Source organism: Primulina eburnea, chromosome 3 (genome assembly GCF_022965805.1).
Source record: "Primulina eburnea isolate SZY01 chromosome 3, ASM2296580v1, whole genome shotgun sequence".
NCBI classification, from domain to species: Eukaryota; Viridiplantae; Streptophyta; class Magnoliopsida; order Lamiales; family Gesneriaceae; genus Primulina; species Primulina eburnea.
The window spans coordinates 4,699,239-4,725,514 of NC_133103.1; the positions used below are offsets into that span (position 1 = coordinate 4,699,239).

Here is a 26,276-nt window from a genome sequence, read left to right on the forward strand (position 1 = left end):
GCATTTACGAGCATGCAAATAATTAAAATGGGTGAAAAAGGTTTTGTCTTTGTCGATTGTATCAAACGATATTTTAACTAAACATTTAGACGTCGATATCGACGAATTTTATATTTCAAAATTTTGTGGGGCTCAGCTCCGTTAGACAAAATAATATAATGGATATTTTTGTTAAATCTACTTTTAATAAATTCAAGTTCAAACCATCTCTCGTGACTGGATCCGTATGTTGGCTGGATTAGTATAATTGGGCTGCAGTAATGAAAATCTCGGCCCACTTATTTCATATTCTTGACCCTCCGATTCCTGCCGACATATTTGGACCGTCAAAATCGGGTAATATTCTAAATTTAAAGATATGGATAAATCCTGCTATAGTTTGGGTTGCGGTCCAGCCGAAACGTCCAAGTAAAAACTCTACCTCGTCAATGTCATTCGCAGCGGTGGTGGCTCATATACCGCCGTGTTTCATCGCCGTACGCGCAGCGGCGCGGAACAAGCAGCCGTCAAAGAAAAACCAACCCCAGAAGCCTCCCACAATAACCTCTAATGGATTTGGCGGCAAGAAAAAGGATCCCGTGTGGCAATGTGTTCAGAACTGCGGTGCCTGCTGCAAGCTCGATAAAGGCCCCAGCTTTCCCTCCCCCCAAGATATTTTCGACGACCCTTCTGATATTCAGGTCCCTCGCCTTGTCTTTTTCCTGGTCATCTAGTGTGTGAAGTGAATTTTGTTTGAATTGAAATTTCTTGATTATGTAAGTTTCGGTGAATTCTCTCCTCCCTCCTAGCTTAAATTCCTGGTCTGCGGATGAATGTATGTCAAACTTTCTACAATGTTAGCCGTGATGTTAATATGCATATATCTTATATGTGACAGCTGTATGAAAGCTTAATCGGTCCTGATGGGTGGTGCATCAACTATGAAAAGAGCACAAGAAAATGCTCCATATATGCTGGTGATGTATTCTTGTTTTCAAGATTCTTAGTTCTGTTGTGCAACGTTTGGCAGTACATTATCGAGTATGTGTGCTAAAATCGATTCATATTTTTGGGTAGGAGCAGTTGGTTGCCGTTGTAAGATTCTGTTTGAAGCTATTTGATTCATTCTTGAGATTTTAAATCTTGATTTTGTTTAATGAAGATTCTGTTCTTTTCTTTCTGAACTTTAGAACGTCCATATTTTTGCCGAGTTGAGCCAGAGGTTTTTGATTTATTATATGGAATCAGCAAGGCAAAGTTCAACAAGGAGGCTTGCAGGTCATACAAACCTAACCAATTTTCCTTCTTGTGTTGGCTCAATTGAAGTGTGGTTTCTGATTATGGTGTTTAAAATCTTTTCGATCATAGTAAATGCCATGTTTTCAGTTCCCATTAAATGTCTTGAATTCAGTTGCTGTACGGATACCATTAAATCTGTGTATGGAAAAGATTCAGAGGAGCTGCAGACTTTCAATCATGCTGTATGGACCAATATATCCGAATGATGAATCTTGTAAGTGCACGTCAAATTCATATGTTCATCGTAGAACATACTTTTTGAGTTAGATATACTACTCTTCCTTAGTGTCATTGAATTACCTAGATACAGTTCCGAATGTTGGTTTGAGACTTTGAGTACATGATATGAGTAAGTCTTTTTGTTGGAAGCGAAGAAATCATCAAATTCAAGTCGAGCATCATCTGCTTCGGAATACATCATATTTTAGTTTTCTTGATGCTTTGATAATTTGTCCCATTTTTATTTCTTAACTTCTGATTTCTAGGAAGCAAGTAACATCATCTCTCACTTAGAATTTCATTTTGAGAATTCATTTTGTTACCCTTTTTTCCTGGTCAGAATCCTCTCTGTGGAATTTAATAGTTGGCATATGAAAAGCTACTAAACAATTATCAGATGGTCGCATGCTTCTGATCATAAAATATAAAGCTTGACACTTTCAGGGAGTTCAGGATTTTTATAATGAACAGGCTCCTGGACGAGTTTTTTTAAGAATGGAAAGATCACTGCAGTTATATTTTGGCTGAAAAGAGTTTACATACCCCATTCATTATGCTATGCATCCAAAGAAATTGAATTGATACAAGTCAAGTCAAATTATATTTGCCTTATCTTTTAGTATGCACATCTTTTTCCACGCGATGGAAATTTTGGACAACATGTTCTTTTAGTTCCTGATTCTTAATCTCTAATGACTGTGGATGTGCTGCAAGAAATCGATAACTGCTCACTACTTTAATCCAGAGAGAATACCAACTGGTGTGCTTTGGTGAGGAACTAAGTCGTGATGCTGCTGACGCTTGAATCCCTTGATTAGCACATTCATCACCATAATCTGCAGCTGGATTGCTATAGGCGAGGCACCTCCCATTATAAGGTCAGTCGTTGCACCGGGTAGTGATATTTCTGCTACTGGAGACTGGAGAGAATGCAATAACCCGTGCCCTTTTCACCTGCTGGAATGTCACCTGTGGAGGAGTCGCCCGAGAGTCAGTGATGTCTCTACCTGGACAAGGGTAACCAAAAATCTGCAAGTTTTCTAATTTTTAAAGACAAAAAAGTATTGTCTCATTATTATTTTTATTTTCTATATATTCATTTTTTGTATCTTCCATATAATATTTACTTTTTCAAAATCAATATATGAAAACCTCATAAATTGTGCCATTATCTTTTATTGATGTTTAAAATTTAATCGATCAAACTATAACCACATCAAAACTGAACGTGTCACGAACCAGAACCAAATTATATCGAAAATAATGGTTCGATTTTGATATTATAATCTATAAAAATTGAAACTTTCGATTCCAAAACAAATATTAGATTTTGCCATTTTGGACAAGGAAAAGAAAAGAATACGAGTTTACGATGTGCAGAAGTAGCAAATAAAAACTAAATAACAAAACAAAATATTCGAAATTTGAAAGTCTGAAATATCTAAATGTAGAAAATGTATGCTCGATAGAATATTACTCCCTAATATTTAATATCTGCATTCTTGGACAATATTTCAACCAAAATCATATTCTCAAATCACCTATTATGATCGCTCTCTGTGAAAGCTGTAAAATTACGACTGGCCACTTGCCAATACAGATATAAATTCACAAAAATAAGTTTGGTAATTGCAATTGGAATAATATAGATGTGTAAATAAAGTGCAACACCATGTTTTTGCATCAAGGCCTCTCTGTTCTAGTGGTTGAGCGATATTTATTTGAGTGAGGGTTTTCAAATAATAAATTATATTATACAAAAACATATCTCAGAATTTTTATTTCGGCACTGATTTATCACACAGTGTACAATAATAGAAACACAAAATGAAAATATTAGTGGCTACTGCTGAGGCAGTGATTCATCACACTCTTCCGCTGCTGCTGCACACATTCAAAGGAATCTGAGGATGAAGTTGGTTAATACGATTAATTGAATTCGTCCCTGTTTCCATAATATATTTATTTTGTTTTTGATATATATAACATTAATCGGTTTAACCGATTTTTGAAATTCTTAACCGAAACTATTAAACCGAAATAAACGATATTAAAAAAAACCAAACTATCGGATTTTCGATTTAAATATTTTGGTTAAACCAATATCTGACTAAATATGGACAAAAGTATTATCATTTGTGCATAAAGTGAAATGTTATAGTTCTAAAATGCTAGAAAACTACATTACTGAGAGCGAAGCAATTACATCTAAAAACACATATCAGATTGCTTCTTTGTTACAATTTGTCAAAGCGCACTTTCGGCCTGAAAAACAGCAAATAATTAAGCAGTGAAATTAAATTTAGGAAAAAATAAAATTATAATTTAATATATGAGCGACAAGTGTCAATATTATCTGGTAAATATTCAAGTTATCTCCTCTCAATAGCATCATATTTAACATGTGTTAAAATTAACTGGTAAATATTCTCCAATTCCACACGTGACATTGAATCTCACTACCGAGATAAATCTGAAGCATTTGCAGGTTCATATGCATGGCAAACCACTTCAATCATTGTCCGCCAAAACGAAGTGAGATTACAGCTCTGGTTGTTCAATTCTTTGCTTTCGCATATTACTCGTTCATCTGCAATCTATTTTCTATTGCAGGTAATAGTCGTTCTCAATCAACAACCAGCACAACATGAAGAATATAATTCGATTTCGAGGTAAAATGAACGTGTGTTGTGCCCGTGTGCGTGTTTTTGTTAATTTTTTTGTTTCTGGTCAATGATAGGAATTCTGAAACATGAGTTTCTAGGGAACATTTAATGGAGATCTGAGGATGAAAAAAAATTAATTCACTGAAAACAATTCTGAAGTACAAAAGAGAGAACAAGAAATGGACCTGATTTTAATTAATTTCTTTCAAACCTCGAGAAAGCAGTTTGCTCAGATCATCTTGAACTGATCTTCTAGTGTCCTGAACTCCTTTCCAAGCTAAGCTCTAATTTTGGTTCCTTGGAATCGTCAGTTGCATTGTTTCCTAGGTTCAGATTCTCTAACATCAGTGAGAGGTGTATAAGGTTTTTCGGAGTCACCTAATTTATATGCTTTTCAAACAAGCATTAATTCACTCATTGGAGCGGGTCGTCCCTCAGCAACCTGCTTGTATAATGCTTGTATTTCATTTTACTTGTGACAAGGACTTGAGATTTGGACACGTGAGAGTAAGGGGAACTTTAACTGGATTGTCAGATTGTGATTCCCGGCCATTCTTTAAGAATGTTTGTCTTCAGATTTTTATCCTCTTCAACGGAGACAGTTAGTCGGGTTGACTCCCCCCAATTGAAGCTCACCGGCGGTATGCTCCATGAATCCATTGGTTGGTGTTCGTCATAACTCATAACGTGAGGAGTAATTGGTCGATTACAGGATGGGTGATGAAATTTGCATCATCCTACGATGAAGAGCTAGTGTAACTAATGAAAATTATTGAAGAATATTAATAAATTATATTGAAGAATGTGTATTAAAAAATATTGGAGATGTGAAAATGAAATTGTATGTAAAACTATTATTTATGAACAAAGGGTTAGATTTGAAGTTGGAGGCGATGATGAAGGGGGCTTTGCACATGCTTTTATCGTTTTATCTTTTATAAATTATATTTTTATTAAAGATTTAAAAATTTATATAAGAAATATTATAATTTATTAAATTTAAATGCTTCAAAACACTTACTTAAATATTTAATCTTTTAATATAATTAGAATCATATGTGCCAATTACTATAAGTATGCTACGTTTATCATGGAATATTTAATAACCTAATAATGAGTAATGTTAGCTTAATAAAAATATTTAAAACACTTGTAAAATGTATTGTTTTAAGTTATGATATCAAAATAAGTCAATCTTTGGAATATGTTTTTTTTTTTTTACAATGTTACAAGTTGTAACATTGTCTATTTCATAAAAAAGTTCAAAAATTAAAATTCTTTTTATTGGTCCGTGCCCTCTTTTCAAGCGTTTGGCTTGAATTCTACAATAACCGAAATTAAAAATGATTATATTATATTTAGCTTTTATTTTATTATCCTGGTATTATAGATTCCCATTCTTGGTTATGTTAATCTCAACTCTCAAGCACTCTCTGCTTTATGTCAAAGATTTTTAAAAATTCAAAAATCAACCAAAAATGTGATTAAAGTCCCAAGTGATAATCTTGTAGAGCAGTATACCAGGGTTTCAAAGTAATGCATTAATACAAAATCTTAATTCAGTTAGATGTAAAAGAACATGGCGGATAAGATCTCCTCAATTCACAAATAGCCAAAACTTCAATATCAAATAACATAACCCATTCTCAATCTTTTTGTTTTTTACTACCATATCAATATTCAAGTAACATTTCACTACATAATTGCAGAGGCAGGAAATTTGAGCCAGTAATTCATTTGGCTTTCTTTTTTGCCTTTGCATAAGATGTACCTTTATCTACAAAATCTTCTTCGTCTCTATCACCATGCAAGTATACCCACAAGCCCCATTTTCCATTGTATTTGACACAAGGATCATGCTCAGAGTGCAACCGATCCAAAGCTCCACTTACAACTTGTTTGACTGTACTTTCGGGGATATTTTCAACAACGTACTGAGAGTCTCGTATTAAAACACAGATATCGGCTCTGGTTCCCATGCTGTTAGGCAACCTGGCGGCTGCATCCCTGACAAGACTTAGTAGAGAAAATTGAGGTGGACGATTCAGTTTAAATACATAGTGACCTCGAGCTTTTGCCAATGCTTTATTGCTATTCAATCGTAACGGGGCAACTGCAGATTTCTTACCATCTAAGGCGGTGTAGTGAAAAGTCCGGTTTGGAATCAAATACCTCAGAGTTTCTTCCCTCTGAAAATAAGCTCTTATGTTGTCACAGCTTTGAGAAATTGTATTTGGGTTCGTTCTTGTTCGGTCATTGAATCTTGTATGGAAATCTTTCACCTGCTTCAGCGCCAGAGGGAATGGAGGAAGCCTGGCAATATGTTGGAGAATCTGTTCCTCTCCTCTCAGCCAGATGGTATACTGGTTGACTATTTTGACAAGATTTTCTTGAGAAATACCCCAAGCTGTGGAAGATGTGTCCACTTTGGTAAAGTTCTCTTGTGTCAAAATACTTGGGATTGGGCCCTTCCAGAGCCAAGTTCTACTTAATCTGTCGTAAATAGTGAGAGGTTTCCACCATGTCGCTCCTAATGGTGCTAGTTCTGATGCAAATATCTTGAGGCCCCCCTTTACCAGTTCTACAAGAGGATACTTGCATTTCAAGATACTGGAATCACCGGGCTTGGATCTCACGCGATTGGAAATTTGATCAGCGGTTAGAGATGGTAAATTTCTTTGGAAATATTCTCTGTAGCAAATGATCCCAGAAGAATCTCTATCACTGATTGGTTGGTTACCATAAGTAGGATGATATTCAAACGCCAGGGCACTGTCTAATGAAAGAGGAGTGACTAATGCAGCTCGAATAGCAGAGAGAAGATGTAATATAGAAAATGGAAATTCAGAGAATGTTCTAGTAATGGCTTTGTGGCACAAATCTTGCGCATGAAAATCATCGTGATTGTTAGTCTCTTTAATGGGAAACTGCTCAATCCTTTCGGGAGATCCTCTACTGGTCAAACCATCTTCCTCATATTTCCTCTTTACCAAGATTCTCTCTCCTTTCTTGTCGTTGGCCAACTCGTACAAAACCTTTGCAGCAATCAACTCTTCCTGGTTGAGAATTGCCTCTGATATTCTTTTAGAAACTTTGAAGTTTTCCATTTGCACTTCTAAAGTTTCCTGATGCCATAAATTGAAACATAATACCATAAAACCTTTTTCAACTCAAATCCAGGTATGAGACAATCTTTGATTGTTTTCAAGAAAGGATGTCTTAAATGTGTTAAGATCCACAGTTTTCTCTATTCATGGAAACCTCTACAAGATATTTAGAGGAAAATCATCTCTGTACTTATACACAGCTTATTGTCATTGACATTGTTAATATATACATAGCAAGATATACAAGGAATGCATTTGTAATGTGTCAACTACCCGAACTGAAAGAGCGTTTAAACTTCGCAATCTTTGTTGGTTCATGGTGTGAGGTCACGGATTTTGCACATTTGAAGGAGACAAACATCAGATCGAGGCATATTTATAACATCATAATACACAACATGTATACCAATAACAAGACAGGGTACCATCATTAATGGTGCTTATGTAATAATTTCAAGATAAATGAAATCAATGTAAAGATTCATATACGGCTCAAAACATACAATGGAATTGTTTGCAATTTCCTCCAACAGAAAATATCAGTGCACTCTGTTAGACTAAATAATGGCTCAAGTAACTGTTGACAAATCCAATATACAGTCGTACTAATCAGTGACCCATCACCTCTTCAGGTATGGATATACCTCAAGAGTGACAGCACAATATCTAAAGTGTCCATTTCATCCGATTATTCTTTGTGACTCAAACCACCCACATAAACACAATGCTAAGTGTTGAAATGAAAGTGCTCATTTCTTGCAACATCTGGTGCAAACAGGATATACCTCATGTGAAAAGATAAATGTTATAACACATGCCTTCTGCAAGTGTCTAAGAGACTACACAGCATGGTACTAAGCTTAGAGTCACTAAATATAATCAACCATAAAGCAAAAAGGAAAGTGTAAAGAAATGCATTGCACATTTCAGCGGACAATCCAGAAATAATGAATATTGTAGGGGGGAAAAACCATAACTTGGTCATCATGTGAGGCTATGCTTGGAAAAAGCTGAAACGGGAATTAAAAAAAAAAAAAAAAAAAAACTAACATTGATTTGTCACCTGAAATCAGTCGCTGTCACAGATTGACTCAGAAACTGCCTTCTGTTTTAACACAAAAACATCACATTCAACAAACAATCATATATATATATAAATACTCTTGAATCTTATGTATCTTCGACACGAAAGAAAAAATCGATTCAACGTGAAAAAACTTCCCGTAAATGCCATTTAAGCAGCAAAGTAAAATATACAAAAAAAAAAAACGAAATGACACGTACCCGAAAATTTATAAATCTCCGCCTCAATGAATCCTCTCGTTCCAAAAGACAAAACCCAAAAACAAGAAGACGAAAAACTGAAAAATGAGTGAGAAAAAAAAGAGAGACGAAACCTTTATGCAGGAAGACGGGCAGACGCTAAATAGACAAAAAGTGAAGAAGTTTCCTTGGTGGGAAATTGAAAAAATAAGCAATAAAGTGATTTAGCGTTGAGTTGAATTGAAAGGATTGGAAAAAATATTAACCCAAAAAAGATTAGTAACTAAGTAGGATTCTATGTAGTTAATAGACATAGGATTGTGAGATTATAGTGTAGCTTTATAGCACGGAATGAGATCTCCAAGGATGATGCAGCCCTGAGACAGGACGATCAAATTGTTTTACGATTTCATCTTTCATTATTTTTTTTCATATTTTATTTGATTTTTGTGTAAAAATCAGAACAAAACAAAATTTTAAATTTCCATTTGGGTATATAAAGGGTTCTCGATTTTGATTTATAACAATTCTAACTAAAAATAAACAAAACTATTATTATTTTGTGCATAAGCCATAAAGTGAAGAGAGATTAACTAATAAATGGGTGGGTCTCATGTGAGACGGGTCAACCCTATCCATATTCATAATTAAAAGTAATACTTTTAGCATAAAAAATAATATTTTTTCATGGATGACCCAAATAAGAGATCCGTCTCACAAATACGATCCGTGAGACCGTCTCACACAAATTTTTGCCATTAATAAATAACCACTATAATTAAATACTAAATAGTAAGGCATTATTATTTAAATATGTAATGAAACAAAACTTATAAGTGTAATATTGTAAGGAAAAGCATAATCAAAATCAGTAAAAGTATAAATCGAATTCCACTAAATGATTATGTACAAAATCAAATTCATTTAGGTTGCATTTCAGGATATGAAATTTTAAATTCGTCGATTTCGATTATACTTTTATTGTTAACAATGAAACAATATATCAAATCTTAAATCCATAAATTACTTATTTAATTTTAGTTATATAAAGTAGAATAAATTTAAATGACAATATTGTTGTGTAAACTCGAAATCAATCGTAATTAATATGAAATGCAATATAAATATATAAATATAAAAGAGATGTATTAGAAAGTTTACAGTCTTACTTCTCTAAAAAACAAAATACTTATTTAAATACATTTGAAATACATCAATCTAAATGCTTATTGTAGATTATTATTTTAGTGGAAGCAAAGCAATTATTTATTATACGAACCCGATATTTGGTTGGGACATTTGAGCTAGAACGGTAGTGTATGGTAATTGTGAGCGAATGTTATCGAGTGATTTTGGGCTAATTATAGTTAATGTGCGTATTTAATTAACCAAAGGGAAAAGGTCTATTTATGGTAGAGCGACAATATATTTTAATTAAATAAAAGAGCGACAATCCCTCCACGAACAACTCTCAAATACTATTATTACAAAGATTAGTTTAAAATTATCTCCAACACAATAATATCATCATATTAAACATGTGTTCAAATATAATTCCGCACGTGACGTCAAATCTCTCATCCGAGATTGCGTTGGGAAAATATGAAACATTCAGCATTTGCCATGCAAGCGGCAAAAACCAGCTCTCATTCGCCACACAACCACAGCCAGGTAGGAAGCAGTGTATGCAAGTAATGGAGATCACTAGCAGTTCAAATCTCTGTTTCCTTTTGCAGGTAATCTTGAGGTGTCCTTCCCAATCAGCTCAACATGAACATTCGATTTTTGAGGTAACATAACAGCGTGTGTTGGGACATTTTTCGTTATTTTTTCTGGTTAATGATAGGACTTCTGAAAACAATCAGTTTCTGGAATTTAAGGATTCCCGATGGTGTCAATAAATCCTTTCAAAGGAACATTTTATTGAATCCGAGGAAAAAACAATTAATTCACTGGAAACAATTCTAAAATGCACATATATAACATATTTAGGAGGGATAAAAATATTCCAATCTTTAATAAAAGTAAAGAAAGATCTTTCTTTCAATGCTACGAATCGTTCAAGGCTACGAAGTAAAGATAAAATAATTTAACAATCCACAGTTAGATCATAAATACTTAGTCTGTAAAACAGTTGTATCTTACAAAGATAAGAAAGGAACTAGCTAAAGGGGGGCGGGGAACTATTCTTCCGAACGATTGTTTGAACTATCATGACCCGTTTTCTTTACAAATTGCCCTCGAACCCGAGGCCGCTGTTCTGCTAGTTTCTTTCTGTTCTGGTATCGTACCTGAGGTGAAATGAAAGATAAGAGACAACAACTATACAGTAACAACAAGAAATGAACTTTGGTTTTAATTAACTTGTCGTGTCTCAATAATGATGTGATGGCAACAAAATTCTAATAGAATCATATTAAAAACCTTTTTAGTAAAGCATCTTTCCTTCCTCTTCTGACGGAACTTGTTCAAGGCGGCCTCCCTCTGTGTAGGCTTGTTTTCATCCATTCTATTTACAACACCAGCAGTGTTATTAGCATCCCCACTTCCATTCCCAGCTTGGCCAACATCACTTTCTGCATTATTATCAGGGGTATTAATGGCAGTGTTGCTTAGATTTTGTCCATTACTTACACGATTACTTCCTGAGGCACTTCCATTCAGACTATAGTTAATGGGTCCACCTAAAACACTAGATGATCCAAAGTCAGGATCGAGTGAAGCCAACTTCTTTAGCGCCGAATCATCAAGATTTGACGGAGGCTTTTCTTCTAAGTTGTGAAAATGATGGTTATGGTGGGGGAAATTTTTTTCACGATGAGGGTGCTGAATTTCGGGCTCCTTGCTCGAGCATCTTTGTAGAAGTGGATAATCTCGCTGTTGGGAGAATCTAGGATCATTCTTCACAGGTTTAAAAGCAGATTGATGTAAGCGATTATTTGCGGAAGTTGCTTCAGACTTATCTTTCCGAATTGATGGCTGGGTAGTGAGTTTATTAGTGGTGGAACCCATATCAATATTGTCGCTAACTCCATTTGAGCCTTGATATACGAGATTGTCAGTCAAAAAAATGTGCATATCGGCAACATATTCCCTTTTGGAAACTTCAACACTGTTGCCAAATATGGAACTACACCCTGTGATCCCATCAGCAGCCTTGAGAAAATTTGAGGATGTATCATACCTGCCACAATAGAATGTAACAATTTTCTGATCACAATCAGTTCTACCACTAAAATCTACTCCCAAACCGAATATACAAACTACAACGATTTAGAAAATTATCGTTTATCATTCTTTTTCTTTCAAACCTCGAGAAAGCAGATTGCTCAGAACGCCTCAAGATATAACGATCATCTTGAACTGATCTCCCAATGTCCTCACCTCCTCTAAGCCTTTTCAAGCTAAGCTCAAATTTTGGATCTTTCGAATCATCAGTGGCATTATTTCCTAGGTTCATAATGTTAGTCGCCTCTATAGTAGACTCGGATTCTCTAACATCAATATAAGGCATAGAAGTTTTTTCACCGTCACCCTCACACTTTTCAAAAAAGTATTCACTTATTGGAGTGGGTTGTCCCTCCTCGACCTGCTTCATGCTTGTATTGCAATTTACCTCAGACAAGGACTTGGGATTTGGGCCTGTGAGAGAAAGGGGAACTTTAACTGGATTTTCAGATTGTGATTTCCAGTGTTTAGGAATGCTTGCCTTCAAATCCTCATCCTCTCCAATAGTATCTACGGGGATAAAATTTGGCAGATCATGTAAAGAAAAATAATTTAGAAGAAACCACATAATACATATTACCAGGTTGTTTTTGCCCATGGTCTCCCCTGGATAGACAAATATTCATCCTTTTAACGCCAGAGGTTTCAGCATTTGAACGAATAACTTGGGCACGCGTACTATCTTGACACTCAGTTGCTTGATCCATTGGTGACATAGCTTGTGAACTTTCAACTTCTACAGCTTGTTTTGTCCAAGAGCTCTGTATAATAAGGACCGAGTTATACTGGCATCACATGTAAAGAATCGATAACTTTCCACATGTGATGACATGACTAAAACGGAGAAGCACCACCATTCCTTGAATTTGGAGAAAGTGAACCATTCATTGATGAGAAGACAATGTCATTTAATACTATGTAATTCAACTTAAACTTCGGTGTGATGTTAATTGATTTATCACCAAGAATCACTAATCGAAAGAAAGCCAGTTCAAATTGGAATCGCCTGGTGCCAAAATTTCATGTTCAGACATGCAGCATACAAGACAAAAAGATTGCGGGCTACTTAATCTGATGAACTCTTTTGTATGATTATTGAACTCTGTGTGACAAACCGTTGCATAATATTTACCACATTATGGGGTTTCTCTGCATGGCTTTTTCGCACCTTTTATATTTTAGAAAAAGAGAGATTAGCTTTGCAAAAATTATTCAAAATTTCAGATATCAAACTAACATTGGGTTAAAAAGAAATAAACTGAGTTATGTAAAATCTAGCAACATTAGGTCATACTAATACAAAAGATAACATTTTTGCAATCTGCAGGTTCTTCTATAAAAGAACTAATAACATCAACGCAGACAAAACAAAGTCTTGCAATCTATCAAGAGGGAAAAAAGAAAGCACTTCCTTACTTGTGCTCCACTCCCATCATCACTCCCATCACCCACAGTTAAGCCATTGCTCCCATCATTTTCCCAATCATTGCTTTCGTTGTTCTCTGATTTCTCACTACCTTTCGATCTTACATATTTTTGAGTTTGTGTCCCGCTTTCACTCCCGCTTCCACTAGACTGAGGCAGCACAAATAATCGAGAAGGTTGAATAAATCGAGTGATAAAATTTAACGGAACTAGTTTAATAAGAACAACAATTTATAATTTATAAATTAGAAAAAGGGACAAACATGCCATAAGATCCATCAAAGACCACCTTCAAGAGGAATAGAGGACAATCTCAAATGTCCTGTTTTTCAGTTAGCACAGTTGTATTCGTACTTTTAATAAGTGTCTTCTGTTGCAGCAATAATTGTATAGGAAATATCAAGAATAAAGCTAAAAAAATCCGGTGAGTGACAACTTTATGAACTCAGAGGCAACTACAATCAATCAGAAGTATAACCGTATGTAAGCACGGTACACATGCAATGTAATACCCTATGTATCGTCTTTATTTATGTGTTTTATGGTACACAAGTTAATGGATCACAAATAGGGTTAAACAAGTAGAGATGACTCACACTGTGGCATCTCCTCCAGACATGCTGCCAAAGGTTCTTAAGCTCATTTTTCCGAATAGGTTTCACCAAGAAGTCAACCGCGCCTTTAGACAGACACATAACGACTAACCCCATTGAATCATTAGAAGACATCACTGCAAGAAAATCTCATCAAGGGTCGAGTTAACAGCATCTATTACATGGCACAAAAAATATTATACTGATTAATGGGAATAGTTACTCACTAATGACAGGAATATTCTTGCGAGTTTTGTGGCCCATAATCTTGCATAGAAGAGCTATTCCAGATAAATTAGGCATTGCCACCTCTGTCAAAACGAGGTCAACATGGTTGTTGAGATCTTGTAAGATTTTCCACGCCTGCAGTCCATTAGCAGCATCTAATACTGCATATAGCGTTTCAATGACAAGATGTCAATGAATAAAAGTGTGATAAAATAAGCAGACTAAAGCCAAAGAATCACATTTATCAGCCTGAATCTAATCAACGCAAATATGAAGAGAAAATTCCCTAAATATATATGAACAGAGATTCTTATGATTGCTTCAGAATCGAACCACACGAAATAAATTTTCCTTTGATTTAATTCTGAAGGATCAGAAGGATTTTTCTTTCTGATCCTTCTAAAAGCGTAATGAACGTCATGAATTATAACCTACTTGAGGGGCCAGTAAAACATGTGTTGTCTTTAATTTAATCTGTGTATGTTACTCATCCGAGAGAAGAATTTTACAGTCAACACTTGACATGTAAAAGAAAATATTTCTAGTACTTCAAAACAAAAATATTTTGAAGATTCTGATATCTACATCGCAACTCTTAAACTCCTGACATCCATCCATTATTTACCTTGCAGGCCACGAACTGCAAAATGCTATCCAAATCAAGCCTCGTGTGATGTTCAGACCCAAAAATATCCGTTCAATATCATATTAGTAATACCAACTATGAATATTCTTTTTCTTGAATTTCAAATCTCTCCCATTCATTATCCTTTCAGACAAAAATGAGTAGGAAGGAGAAGTAAACAGGCAAAAACTAACTTTTCTACGTACAGTTGATTAAGAAATATCAGAAAACACAATGTTAATTCCATATGAAGATGAAAGAGACATGTTAGACAGAAAAGGAGAAACGAAAAAAGAGCAGAATAAAGATGTTAGCTGAAATGGCTGTGTGGCCGTGTCGGATTTAAAACTTTTATACTTCTCATCTCCAAACCGGAAGCAAAGATATGGAATACTTGTAAAAATTTAACGTCATATATTGTTCATTCAGAAAATTATTTTGCAATAAAGTAAATAGATATGTTGAAACTTGAAAATAGTAAAAATCTTGAACTTCAATCCACAACATCACCACAACAGAGGTTAATCCAACCAATAATCATTGATAACGAGAACAGTACTAAGCATTTGAGAGAAGGCTTCTTCAGCATAATTCAATGCACCAACCTTCATAATTACAGTTCTTGAGTAAAGCAGAAACAATATGGCGTGTAGAATGATCGTTCTCCACAAGCAACACCCGAATGGATCTCACGTGAAGAAAACTCTCCCAACAAACCACTGTCCCTTGAGATGGTTGGTGTCGCATTTGCACCTCCCCAGGAAGATCTAACTCAGCCGCACCTCCAGCGTCCTCATCTTTAACACCCCCATCCTTATCCGGTAAGTCCTTTTCTTCGTTAGCTTCAATATTCATTGATACACACCACTGACTAGATCCCGAATCACTTACATGAAAATCTCTGATAAAACATTCTAAACGAAATTAAATCCTTCATAAATAAAAACACAAATCAGTAACAGACCCACATGAGGCTTGCAATGGTAATCGAGCATCTGAAAGATTCAAACATTATGCGTAGATTGTTAAAAATATACCCAAACCAACAAAGTTAAGAATTTGAAATCGATCATTCTAATCCAATACATTTTTACTTCATTTTAAAGATTACAAATTCCATTAAAGCATTTCTTTTCAAATCCTATCCCTGAAAAAATCCCCAGGTAAATCGAAATTCATCCATAAATTGACAGTCAAAATGACCCTCAACTAAATTCTTGCTAGGTAAAGAAAGAACGAGGAAGCAAAATCAGATAAGCAGCTTCTTAATTGAAGCCCAAAATTCCGAATTGAACCTTCTCCCGGCTGTTCACAAAGAATCCTCAATGCCCTGAAGATTGCTCATACCCTGCACACAACAGAACAGAGCATCATCGGACAAACCCTAACATTTTAAAAACACTAACACTGGACATTTAAACGAACAATTCAAAAACCAAACGGAGAAATGGGTTTTCAAAACTACGAAGCAAAACCTTCCTAGCTCACCCTTACGACGCAAATTGACCATCAACGATTGCAATTTCGCCTTCAAATTTTGAAAAAAATTGAAGAAAATGCATTTAAAAAAAAAACAGAGCACGAGTGTAAAAGAAGTAACAACGACAACGACAGAGAAGCTAGATCACCTCCAAATATAGCGAAATCAGGGTTCAAATAAATATTTAAGATAAGGCATACTTTTTTGGGTTGGAGAGTGGTTCTCGACTGGTTTTGGTAAATACGGGGACTTCAGCTTGGAGCAATTTGTTGAATCCCGATGCAGACGTGGACGATGGGCCGTTTCCATGAACGACACATCGGATACAGAAATGCCACGTGTGATTGATTCGGGTGATGTGGCAATATGGCGTGGACCAAATCTAAAGACGAGAGCCCAAGGTCATTGAACCGAATCAATTTGGATTTGAAGCCGGCTAATCGGTGTACACGTGGCTGCTCTAAAAAAGTCTGAAATCTACGGCTGAAAAGACGCCATTGTGACGGAAGTCGGGTTGTGGGCACAAACTGTTGACGGCGTCGTGTTCATATGAAAATTAATTTTTATATATATATATATATAAATTGAAACTATTAAAAATAAGAAAATTTTAAGTTTGATTTTTATTTTTATTTTATTTTTCTATTTTTTATTCTCAATTTTTTTAACAAAATTACTTAAAATAAATCGACTATAAAAATATTTATAATAGATATACATTCTTGAAAGTTGATATGTATACTCAATTTCTTATTATTTGCACATCATTTATGAATAAATTTGAAATTGAATATAAATATTAATTCTCTATGTTCTTTCGAAGACAGATGTAGGATAAAACATTAATGGTATTGATACGCATATCGTTTTTTATCTTCGGCACAATCGGTTTGGTTTTTATTTTAATTCTGTGTGAACTTCTTTTCCCGGAGAAGAAGCAATGACGGTATCTGGGGAACGTCGTTCCATTCCATTTAGGATTAGGAATAGGAGTAATCGGACCTGCTTTTTCCATATCTCTTGTTATTTTGGGGACCCTATTCACCTTGTTGAGTTTTTATTAAATCGAGAAATAAAATAGGTTTGATTGAAAAAGTACAAATTTTTGCAACATCTATTATATATAATATACCACGACAGACCCTTATTACTCACATATTTATCATAGAATCTTGATAAATGTTGGTCATATGGAGAAAACTTCAGTCCAAAATGGAATGATAACTCTATGATATGAGGAAAAATATCATTTATATATTGCATAAGTGTGTAAAAAAAATGTTTTAATTTTTTGTTCCCAAAAATTTAAGTTTTGAAATATTCCCGTGCGCACTGACGTGGAATAGGGTGTGGTCGGGTTCGGATTTTTGGGTCGGCCGTTTTTTCTAAAAGTCGAAAAATATTTTCAATAAAAATTGTCACATCCCTTTTGAAATACAATTTAAGGTGATATTTTTGAGTTTTTCTTTTTTGTTTCCTTGTATTTTTGTTGATTAATATTTCTTTAATTATAATTATATAAAAACATAAAACCTAAAAAAAAATGTGTTCAATATATCCTACACTCATCATATCTTATGTATCCAACTATCATTTCTTTTAACATTTCAATAAATTTATTGTTTACCTAACTATCATCTTTCATATTTATTTTTTAATACGAACGGGAATTATTAGTTATGTATTATGACAAAAATTTGTGTGAGACGATCTCACGAGTAGTATTTGTGAGACGGATCTTTTATTTGGGTCATCCATGAAAAAATATTACTTTTTATGCTAAGAATATTACTTTTTATTGTGAATATGAGTAGGGTTGACCCGTCTCACAAATTAAGACTCGTGAGATGATCTCACATCAGACCCACTCATGCATTATTTATCAATTGACAGAATATAAAACGATATTTAATTTGCCTTTATCTGAATTTTTTTTTTTTTTACCACTTATCCAATAATTTAAGGAATATAAAAAGCAATATTCTAAATTAGATTCGGTTAAATGGAATTTTAATTTTATTTTTTAATAAAAAAATCTGGTTTTTGTAAATATCCGCCCAGGCGGCCAGATTTATGCAGCGACATCTTTTAAAACAGATAAAAAGTGATTTACGATGAAAATTTTAGACAATCATATTTGGCACCTGTCAGTGAATTCTTATTACAAAAAATCAATTTCAGGCTGCAACACTGCAGCCATTCACTGCTTTAATATTACAACAAAATTCTGCAACCCAAAAATAAGAAGCACAAAAGACAACAGCCAATGTAATTAACGGCCAAGAATTCAATTGTTTTGTTATTTTCCCGAATATTGAGAACGGGTGAAAGGGAATTCGAAAAAATATTATGTTTTCTGCAAAAAAAGATTAAGCAAGACTTGAAAACGTGCATGGCGACTGATCATGCTGTGGCATACCGTTTAACCTCGTTATCGTCAAGGTTTAGTGCTTCCAGCAACTTTGGCCATGACTCTGGGATGCCTCCGGGTAAATTGAATTCCAGAAGCTTTCCTTGGTCCTTATAGAAACCCTCGACTGGCTGACTCTGCATCGTTTAAAAGAAAGAGAACTAAATGAGCTTAATCTGTCGACTTCTTTGTTACCAAACTCTACAAAGATACTCTGTTATTCAAGAAATTATAAAAATAATCTTCCCCTAAGTTCCATCTCCTTACGAGGCAAAAAGAGGGAGGGGGAGCCCGGAAGAAGCAGTACCTTTTCATTGTACACACGAAGCCTTTCTTTTACGATAGCTTCAGTATCATCAGAACGAGTTATCAGCTTTGAAGCACACTGGGGAGGAGGAGGAAGTGGGGACATATTCATGTCAGGATTACCATTTTCACCCTTGACATTTATAGTAGCAACATTAAAATTCTTCCCACATTGGCCGCAAATCCTTCTTCCAAGGCATTTTTCTATGAGTACACTCTCTGGGAGCTTCAAATTCACCACCAGATCGATGTCTGTCACTTCATCCAATATTTCCTGCAAGAGGCCGAAAAAATGCAACTATTCAGATACGCATTTTAGACATCTTCCAGATAAATGAGTAAATTCTTCCCCAACACAATTGGCATGTCTAGTAAGAATAAAGAAATAATGCGCAAGGAGGAAGGTGAACGCTAGAAGACAGTAAAATCCCTGGATTTCCTGTTTTGTCATTCACAGAAAAGATGAACCACCTCTCTCATTCAAGTTTTTCTTATTAGGTAGTTGGTACGGAGGTTTAGATAAAGATCCTGTTTCCACATAAAAATCAATTCCATCTGATTGCTCCAACCTTTCCTTCTGAGGAAAGAATTTGGCATTTAGACCTCTAACTGACAGCTCAGAGGACCTTGTAGAGTAACATCAATTCCTTGCTACAAGCTGAACCCAGAATTGCGCAGTATGCAGAATGTTCCAAACTAGAATCTCCAATATTTAAATTCAAAACAAACAGTATGATGTCTCGCCCCTGGCTTGCTATAATGTGGAAAGAAATATTTACATAAACATAAAAATTAAAAATAATAATAAATTCCAAATAGATAAAATACCAGATGGAAATTAAAGGTTTTCACTACTAGAATTAGAACATAAATTACCAGTAGTGCCTTCCATTACAAAGTGTGCCTTTATATCGTTAGCTCCAACAATCAATTATCTGAGTTCAGAACACTTTCGTCACTAGTACAGGAAACTATTAACAAATCACCTAATATAAACCATTTACACCAGCATAATAGTATCCAGAGTAATTACAAAGTAATGGCCCTATGACAACCACTATCCCATTTTTCAGGCCCTTCCAAATCATAAACTTCATATTACAAAGCAGGACACTAAGACGGGTGCAAGAAAGCAAATTGATCACAGTTATAAGATGTTTATCAGGACCCTATTAGAGCTGAAATCTAATTAAGCTCGGTAACAACAATAAAAATTAACCACTCACTGCTTGTCGGACTGTGCGAGGAAAACCATCAAGTATGAACCCTGATTCTCCTTTGGCTTCTCCCATCTCAAGCCTCTTTGACAATAAGTTTATAATGATCTCATCAGGCACCAATTTACCCTGGTTTACGATCTCTACAAGCTGCGAATGAGAACAGAGAAAAACATTCAATCAAAAGTAAAACAGCACAGATGTGAGAAAAACACAATTGTTATCTGTTGCTTAAAGCTTCAGATGCTATGATGCATATAAAAAACCCTCCACACGCCCCAATCAGCAAAAAAAATTAAAGTTTCAATCTGTTCGATAATTTGCATGTTGTTATGTCATTTCGAGACATAAAAGAATTCAAAACTCATGAACATCGACACTCGTTATGGGCTATACGCTTCCTCAATCTGAACCTCTTGTACAGTCAGTCAAGTTCTTAACTTTTCTAAGAATAATATATTTATTCTTGCTAAAGTAGATGGAACTTGAGTGTGCCTCAGAAATTCCCGTTCATGGCTTTTCAGAGCTTCCCACCGTCTTGGAAAGTAACGCAATTAACCCAGCTAATATTTACATCGATAGATCAAATTACATAAGCAACTATATAAAAGTTAAATGGAGATTTATGAAGTTTATTTTATAACGGTAGGAGACTTCAAACGTCACATCTTCAACTCAAGATTTCTTCAGGATCACAATATCAGATCAAAATTCCCAATACTCTAATCCAACAAAATAAAAATCATAAAAGCATATCCGCGTGCTTGAACCAGCGATTTATAAATATAAATACAAATATAAATACGTGTATGAAATTGTCAGAAGAAAAAAGGTGTACTTCATTGGATAGCGGACCAGAAGATGAGAGCTCTTCCCGAACCAGATCGCCGGTAGCGATATGCGGCACCCCGAGAAGATCGGAAAGTCGACTAGCATAGGTGCCTTTTCCGACACCAGGGCATCCCAAAAATACCCATTGGACATTCCTGCCGGCGGGGATTGTGCGGGAAGTGTTTGATTGGTGTGACGTGGGTGACGGTGCGGCGGCCACCATGGATAGAGACCTCCGGAAGAGAGAAAAGGATGGGGCCGAGGAGGATGATCTGAAAAGGCGGGCGACAGCCGCCATTGGTGATGGTGGTGAAAAAGGATTTTACGGCGGCGGCTTGGATTGCCGTGAGAATGGGTGGGGATTCGGGGATCAAAGGGACAACTATGATTTCCTAGGCTTTACGTTAATCAACGGCTAATTCGGCGGATCTTCTACAAGATTCCAAATTGATGCGTAATTAATTTGTATCATATTATATATTTAAATTTAATAACATATATATTTACTAATTAATTATGTGTAAGAACTAACTAAACAAGCATGCGCATCCTTGTTCCTTTGCAAATGCTATGTATTAAGTTATGAGTAATAAAGAATAATAATGGTAAAATATTAATGACAATAAATAATGTGAGTAATTAATAAAAATATTATTAGATTAAAAAAATGATTTTAAAATAATGAAAATGATGAAAAAAATAAATTTAAAATTGATATTGAGTAAATTTCTATTAAATCGAAATAATCCATCGAATCGATTGGATTCGAATATTCTCCCTTCGATTTTATTATTTAGAAAAATTGTTTCATTTATTAAAATTTATTTCTACTATCTTTCTAAAGTAATCAGTCAAATCAAATGTATTGATTTATTCAATACAAATCATTTTTTTTACTAAATTCAGTATTAGATTACATTTTTTAAAAAATTCTATGTATAATTTAAATTTTTAAACAATTCTATTATTTGGAATACTAAATAGAATAGTCAATTATAATTAGGTTCAGCGGGTTTGATTTTTAGTAATTAAAAAATTGTTGATGGTATTGTTGTTATCGTCAATTTATTATTAGGCAAAAACTTGTGTGAGACGGTCTTACGGGTCGTATTCGGTCTTACGGATCGTATTTTGTGAGACGGATCTTTATTTAGATATTCCATGAGAAAGTATTATTTTGTATGCTAAAAGTATTACTTTTTATTGTGAATATGGGTAGGGTTGACCCGTCTCACAAATTGAGATCCGTGAGACGGTCTCACATGAAACCTACTCTTATTATTATTATTATTATAACTACATAATTATTAACAGTGTATTTCTGATTATATTTTATTAATCATAATAATAAATATTATTTATGAGAATTATTGTTTCATTAATGATACCCTGGACCCATAAGCCAGCTCTACTCGAGAGTCGATACCATATAAAAATTAATTTGCTGCTAGGACCAAAGAACCACTCGCTCGTTCTTTGCTTACGACCACTTTTTTACGTGACGATGAGAGTCCGGATGTGAAGCTATCTTTCGAAATATTTTTATTCATATTCATCGAACGTTGGCTGTTGGATGATTCATATTTTGTCACTCAACATTTGAATTTTATTCTTAAGATATATCTATTTTTTGATATAATTATTTTCTTCGATTATGGTTTGAACACTAATTTTGTGATCCCTGGATATTTCCAATGTATTTTATATTCTCTTTATTTACTATCTATGATATGTGTTCAGATAAAAAAAATCTGAAGAAGACTTTCCCCGTCTTCTTGTACAAAACACATTTTTAAACATAAGAATATGATGTGTTTGATTTTTTTTAAAAAATATCATTATTATTTTTTTAAAAAATTATGTCGATTTTCACAAGAATTGTTGAAGTAATTAGCCTAAACAATCATATTATTATTTTGATATTTTGCTAATTTTTTCTATTTATTTATTTATTTTTGATAAAATCTATTTATTTATTTAAAACCCGTATTCGTGTGAGACTAAAAACGACGGCATAAGATAAAAGCCCTAGGAAACGACCACTTCCATTTCTCCCATCGCAACAATGGCGGATAAGAAGAAGCGCCGTCGAGCAACTACCGACTCCGAATCTGAATCTGATCCGGTTCAATTCAAATCCAAGCTGAAACCCGACTCCACCATCCTCCAAACACTTCAAACTCTCAAATCAGCTGCGTCCACCTCCGCAGCCGCAACGAAACCCCTTGGACTCTCCGACCTCAACCTCTCTACCACCTGCCGTGAAGTCTCGGACCTTCCTCTTTCATCCGTTCGTTCTACCATTGAATCCCTCGTCCTCTCACTAGCACACTCCATTCTCTCCGGCAACGGATTCTCCTTCTCGGTGCCATCTCGCTCCGCCGCCAACCAGCTCTACGTTCCCGAGCTCGATCGTATCGTGCTCAAAGACAAATCTTCCGCTCGGCCATTCGCCGCCGTCTCCAGCGTCCGGAAAGCCACCATCACCACCCGTATACTCCAGCTCGTCCATCAGCTGTGTCTGAAGAACATCCATGTCACTAAGCGTGATCTCTTCTACACCGACGTCAAGCTCTTCCAGGATCAGACCCAATCCGACGCCATACTCGATGATGTCTCCTGCATTCTTGGATGCACTAGGTCAAGCCTCAATGTGGTTGCTGCGGAAAAAGGGGTGGTTGTAGGGAGGCTGATATTTAGTGATAATGGAGACATGATTGATTGCACCAAAATGGGAATCGGAGGAAAGGCGATACCTCCCAATATTGATAGAGTCGGGGATATGCAGAGTGATGCATTGTTTGTCCTCCTAGTGGAGAAAGATGCTGCGTACATGAGGTTGGCCGAGGATAGGTTTTACAATAGGTTTCCTTGTATAATTGTTACCGCTAAAGGCCAGCCAGATGTGGCAACAAGATTGTTCTTGAGGAAAATGAAGGTGGAATTGAAGTTGCCTGTGTTGGCACTGGTGGATAGCGATCCCTACGGACTAAAGATTCTGTCCGTCTACATGTGTGGGTCCAAGAATATGTCGTATGACAGTGCAAACTTGACGACCCCGGATATAAAATGGTTGGGGATACGCCCGAGTGATCTTGATAAATACAAGATTCCGGAGCAATGTAGGTTGCCTATGACAGAGCAGGATATAAAAACTGGGAAAGATTTATTGGAGGAGGATTTCGTGAAGAAGAATCCTGGGTGGGTGGAAGAGTTGAATTTGATGGTGAAGTCGAAGCAGAAGGCGGAGATTCAGGCACTGAGCACTTTTGGGTTTCAGTATCTCTCCGAGGTTTACTTGCCACTAAAGTTGCAACAGAAGGATTGGCTCTAAACCAATGCTGGCAAATTTCATCCCCTTTTAATGCTCAATTACTGAGAATATGAAGATATGTGGTTGTATTAGTATTAAGAAGTGGACATACATCAAGAAAGGCCATGGGTTGATTTCAGTGAACTGCTGTGTAATTCTTCAATGCATCTTTACAGGTCCAAGATTGGTCATTGTGTATTTTCTATCCTCTATGATTTGCCTGTTAATTTTGGTTTTCATGTGTTTTTTTCAACTGCATTAGAGTGAGGATCCAGTTTGATCATACAAATTGTTGGAGGCTACAAGGCAAATAGGTTGTGAAGCATTTCAATGATACAAGAAAAAAAAAATGCAGTGAGGATGTGGCGTTATTTGCAGGAGATTTTGGTCAAGGATAAAACCTGAGAGCTGAGTATGAGATGCACCATTGTCATTGCATCACCAATGCAAACCTGGCATTATTTTTTAATTTAGGATTAGTTTTGGTACTGAAACACTTGGATTGAAAAAAAACCTATTGTTTAGATTCACAATTATAGTTTAATTGACCTCAACTGTGTATCGATAAAAATGCATTTTTATGGTAGAAACCAAGACAACATCATTATTGATTTTCAGCTGATGATATGTAGAAGTGCTTTTTCCCTGAGAAAAAACAAGGAGTATTGTGGGTTAACCTTCCATCCAAATGTTCTTTTGGTTTAGGAATTCGTGATTTTTGCAGGATTATTTTTCTTTTGGTATCGAAACTTGATGATTTGTTCATAATGGGTTTTTATGCTATACCAAAAATTTTCTCCCCGTCATTTTAACGATTGGATCAGATGGGGCCATCATATTATGTGGGAGACCCATCCCATTTATCAAAGACCAAAAACTCTGATTTAGCCACATTATCTGGGATGAAACATATTATGATTTGGAATTTTGGTGGTGCTCATTTAAAATTTTAGTCTTCATAGACTAGTTTTATTATATTTTGAGTGCGAGACACACGGTAACTGTGGACCCTGGTCTTTGCCCCCCATTAAAAACAATGTCTCCGTCTGGATACCAAAAAAGGGCTAAACGAATATTTTCTTGGCCTGCCACTAGAGAGGATGTGTTGGAAGATTGGGTCTTTGAGTTACATCACGACGTGTGGAATGCTCCAAATTATGAGGATGACTAACAGAATTGGTGTAATTCATTTCGGTTGTGTAGCCAACATGGATGAATTTCAAATTTACCTCTACATGTTTATATAGTAGATTCACTTATAATGGTGGTGTTTGAAATTCATTTTAATTTATATTACAAATGTGTAAATAAATAAAATTTAAATTTAAGATTTCATACGTTGTTTCATCGTAAACAATAAAACTAACTGGAATCCATGAATTTCTAACTTCCCAATATACCCTTTAGTTTCTTGGAATGATTTTGTCCCCTGAACTCTGTCAAATGTGAACGATAAACTATGCCCCATTATTACAGTACTTATTTTCCAAAACCATCTAGTTTAGCGCTTTTACTTTATTTTCGTGAATTTACAAAATCGGACTACTTACTATATAGAAATGCCCATATGCTACTTTAGTACTAATCATATAGAAGTTTTGCTAGGAACCCGTATGTCTTTTGAAGTTAATAATTGACATTTTTAAAAAGATTCTTTATTTTAGTTGTTTGTTGATTACAAAAGGTAATTAGGATTTTAGTCATTGTTTAATCTGATTCATATAATTGAATGATTCTCATTTCTTAAGGATAACAAGTGGAAATCGAGTCTAGTCACTGGAACTTTTTTTCTTTTTTTTTTGAAAACAGACAAGGGTCTCCCGACACACTAGACTAAAAAAAATTAAATTGTCTCCCTAGTCACGTGTGTTCGAAAGGTCATTAAAAAAGGACCCCACTTGATTGGTGTGGGGCGGATAATTGCGATTTCTTGTTTTTTCGATAACGAAACAAACAATAATCTTGCAAATACATCAAGTTGTGATCATGTTTTATGCTTACAAGCTGAAATCATCGGAAAAAAGAAGATAAAATGTATTGCTCATCAACAAATAATTAATAGTCATGATTCCAAACTATTTGCAAGA

General features: G+C 35.2%; 5 protein-coding genes across 17 annotated transcripts; 2 read left to right on the forward strand and 3 right to left on the reverse strand.

Moving 5' to 3' along the window:
- The first annotated feature begins 362 nt into the window (after nt 1-362).
- LOC140825578 (uncharacterized) lies at nt 363-2,668 on the forward strand. 3 transcript variants are annotated; one of them, XM_073187433.1, is made up of 5 exons: nt 363-680; nt 878-956; nt 1,170-1,257; nt 1,391-1,492; nt 1,833-2,668. In XM_073187433.1, the coding sequence occupies exons 1-4, from the start codon at nt 429-431 to the stop codon at nt 1,482-1,484; spliced, it is 513 nt and encodes a 170-aa protein (XP_073043534.1). In that variant the 5' UTR covers nt 363-428; the 3' UTR covers nt 1,485-1,492; nt 1,833-2,668. The 3 variants fall into 3 exon arrangements, with proteins under 3 accessions (XP_073043534.1, XP_073043535.1, XP_073043536.1); XM_073187434.1 differs by having other exon boundaries at nt 2,212-2,668; XM_073187435.1 differs by having other exon boundaries at nt 2,243-2,668.
- Nucleotides 2,669-5,600: 2,932 nt separating this feature from the next.
- LOC140828061 (uncharacterized) lies at nt 5,601-8,721 on the reverse strand. 3 transcript variants are annotated; one of them, XM_073191030.1, is made up of 3 exons: nt 8,555-8,721; nt 8,334-8,375; nt 5,601-7,288 (listed from the first exon to the last, which is right to left on the reverse strand). In XM_073191030.1, the coding sequence occupies exon 3, from the start codon at nt 7,268-7,270 to the stop codon at nt 5,897-5,899; it is 1,374 nt and encodes a 457-aa protein (XP_073047131.1). In that variant the 5' UTR covers nt 7,271-7,288; nt 8,334-8,375; nt 8,555-8,721; the 3' UTR covers nt 5,601-5,896. The 3 variants fall into 3 exon arrangements, with proteins under 3 accessions (XP_073047131.1, XP_073047132.1, XP_073047130.1); XM_073191031.1 differs by having other exon boundaries at nt 8,321-8,375; nt 8,555-8,715; XM_073191029.1 differs by lacking the exons at nt 8,334-8,375; nt 8,555-8,721 and adding an exon at nt 7,544-8,308.
- A 1,706-nt stretch (nt 8,722-10,427) lies between these two features.
- On the reverse strand, nt 10,428-16,391 carry LOC140825579 (two-component response regulator-like APRR7). Of its 8 annotated transcripts, none has more exons than XM_073187438.1 (10): nt 16,313-16,391; nt 15,928-15,980; nt 15,238-15,563; nt 14,007-14,168; nt 13,783-13,916; nt 13,178-13,336; nt 12,342-12,522; nt 11,845-12,271; nt 10,958-11,717; nt 10,428-10,824 (listed from the first exon to the last, which is right to left on the reverse strand). In XM_073187438.1, the coding sequence occupies exons 3-10, from the start codon at nt 15,485-15,487 to the stop codon at nt 10,717-10,719; spliced, it is 2,181 nt and encodes a 726-aa protein (XP_073043539.1). In that variant the 5' UTR covers nt 15,488-15,563; nt 15,928-15,980; nt 16,313-16,391; the 3' UTR covers nt 10,428-10,716. The 8 variants fall into 8 exon arrangements, with proteins under 8 accessions (XP_073043539.1, XP_073043543.1, XP_073043544.1 ...); XM_073187442.1 differs by having other exon boundaries at nt 15,238-15,533; nt 16,313-16,383; XM_073187443.1 differs by lacking the exon at nt 16,313-16,391 and adding an exon at nt 16,261-16,278 and having other exon boundaries at nt 15,238-15,533.
- Nucleotides 16,392-18,364: 1,973 nt separating this feature from the next.
- On the reverse strand, nt 18,365-21,307 carry LOC140825580 (adenylate kinase-like). The gene is made up of 4 exons (XM_073187445.1): nt 20,884-21,307; nt 20,055-20,195; nt 18,830-19,102; nt 18,365-18,659 (listed from the first exon to the last, which is right to left on the reverse strand). Exons 1-4 carry the CDS (start codon nt 21,172-21,174, stop codon nt 18,516-18,518), a joined length of 849 nt encoding a protein of 282 aa, XP_073043546.1. The 5' UTR covers nt 21,175-21,307; the 3' UTR covers nt 18,365-18,515.
- Nucleotides 21,308-22,886: 1,579 nt separating this feature from the next.
- Nucleotides 22,887-24,860, forward strand: LOC140825581 (DNA topoisomerase 6 subunit A-like). 2 transcript variants are annotated; one of them, XR_012116703.1, is made up of 2 exons: nt 22,887-24,365; nt 24,452-24,860. XR_012116703.1 is itself a non-coding variant. In XM_073187447.1 (1 exon), the coding sequence occupies exon 1, from the start codon at nt 22,942-22,944 to the stop codon at nt 24,208-24,210; it is 1,269 nt and encodes a 422-aa protein (XP_073043548.1). In that variant the 5' UTR covers nt 22,887-22,941; the 3' UTR covers nt 24,211-24,416. The 2 variants fall into 2 exon arrangements, 1 of the variants encoding a protein (XP_073043548.1); XM_073187447.1 differs by lacking the exon at nt 24,452-24,860 and having other exon boundaries at nt 22,887-24,416.
- Nucleotides 24,861-26,276: the final 1,416 nt, after the last annotated feature.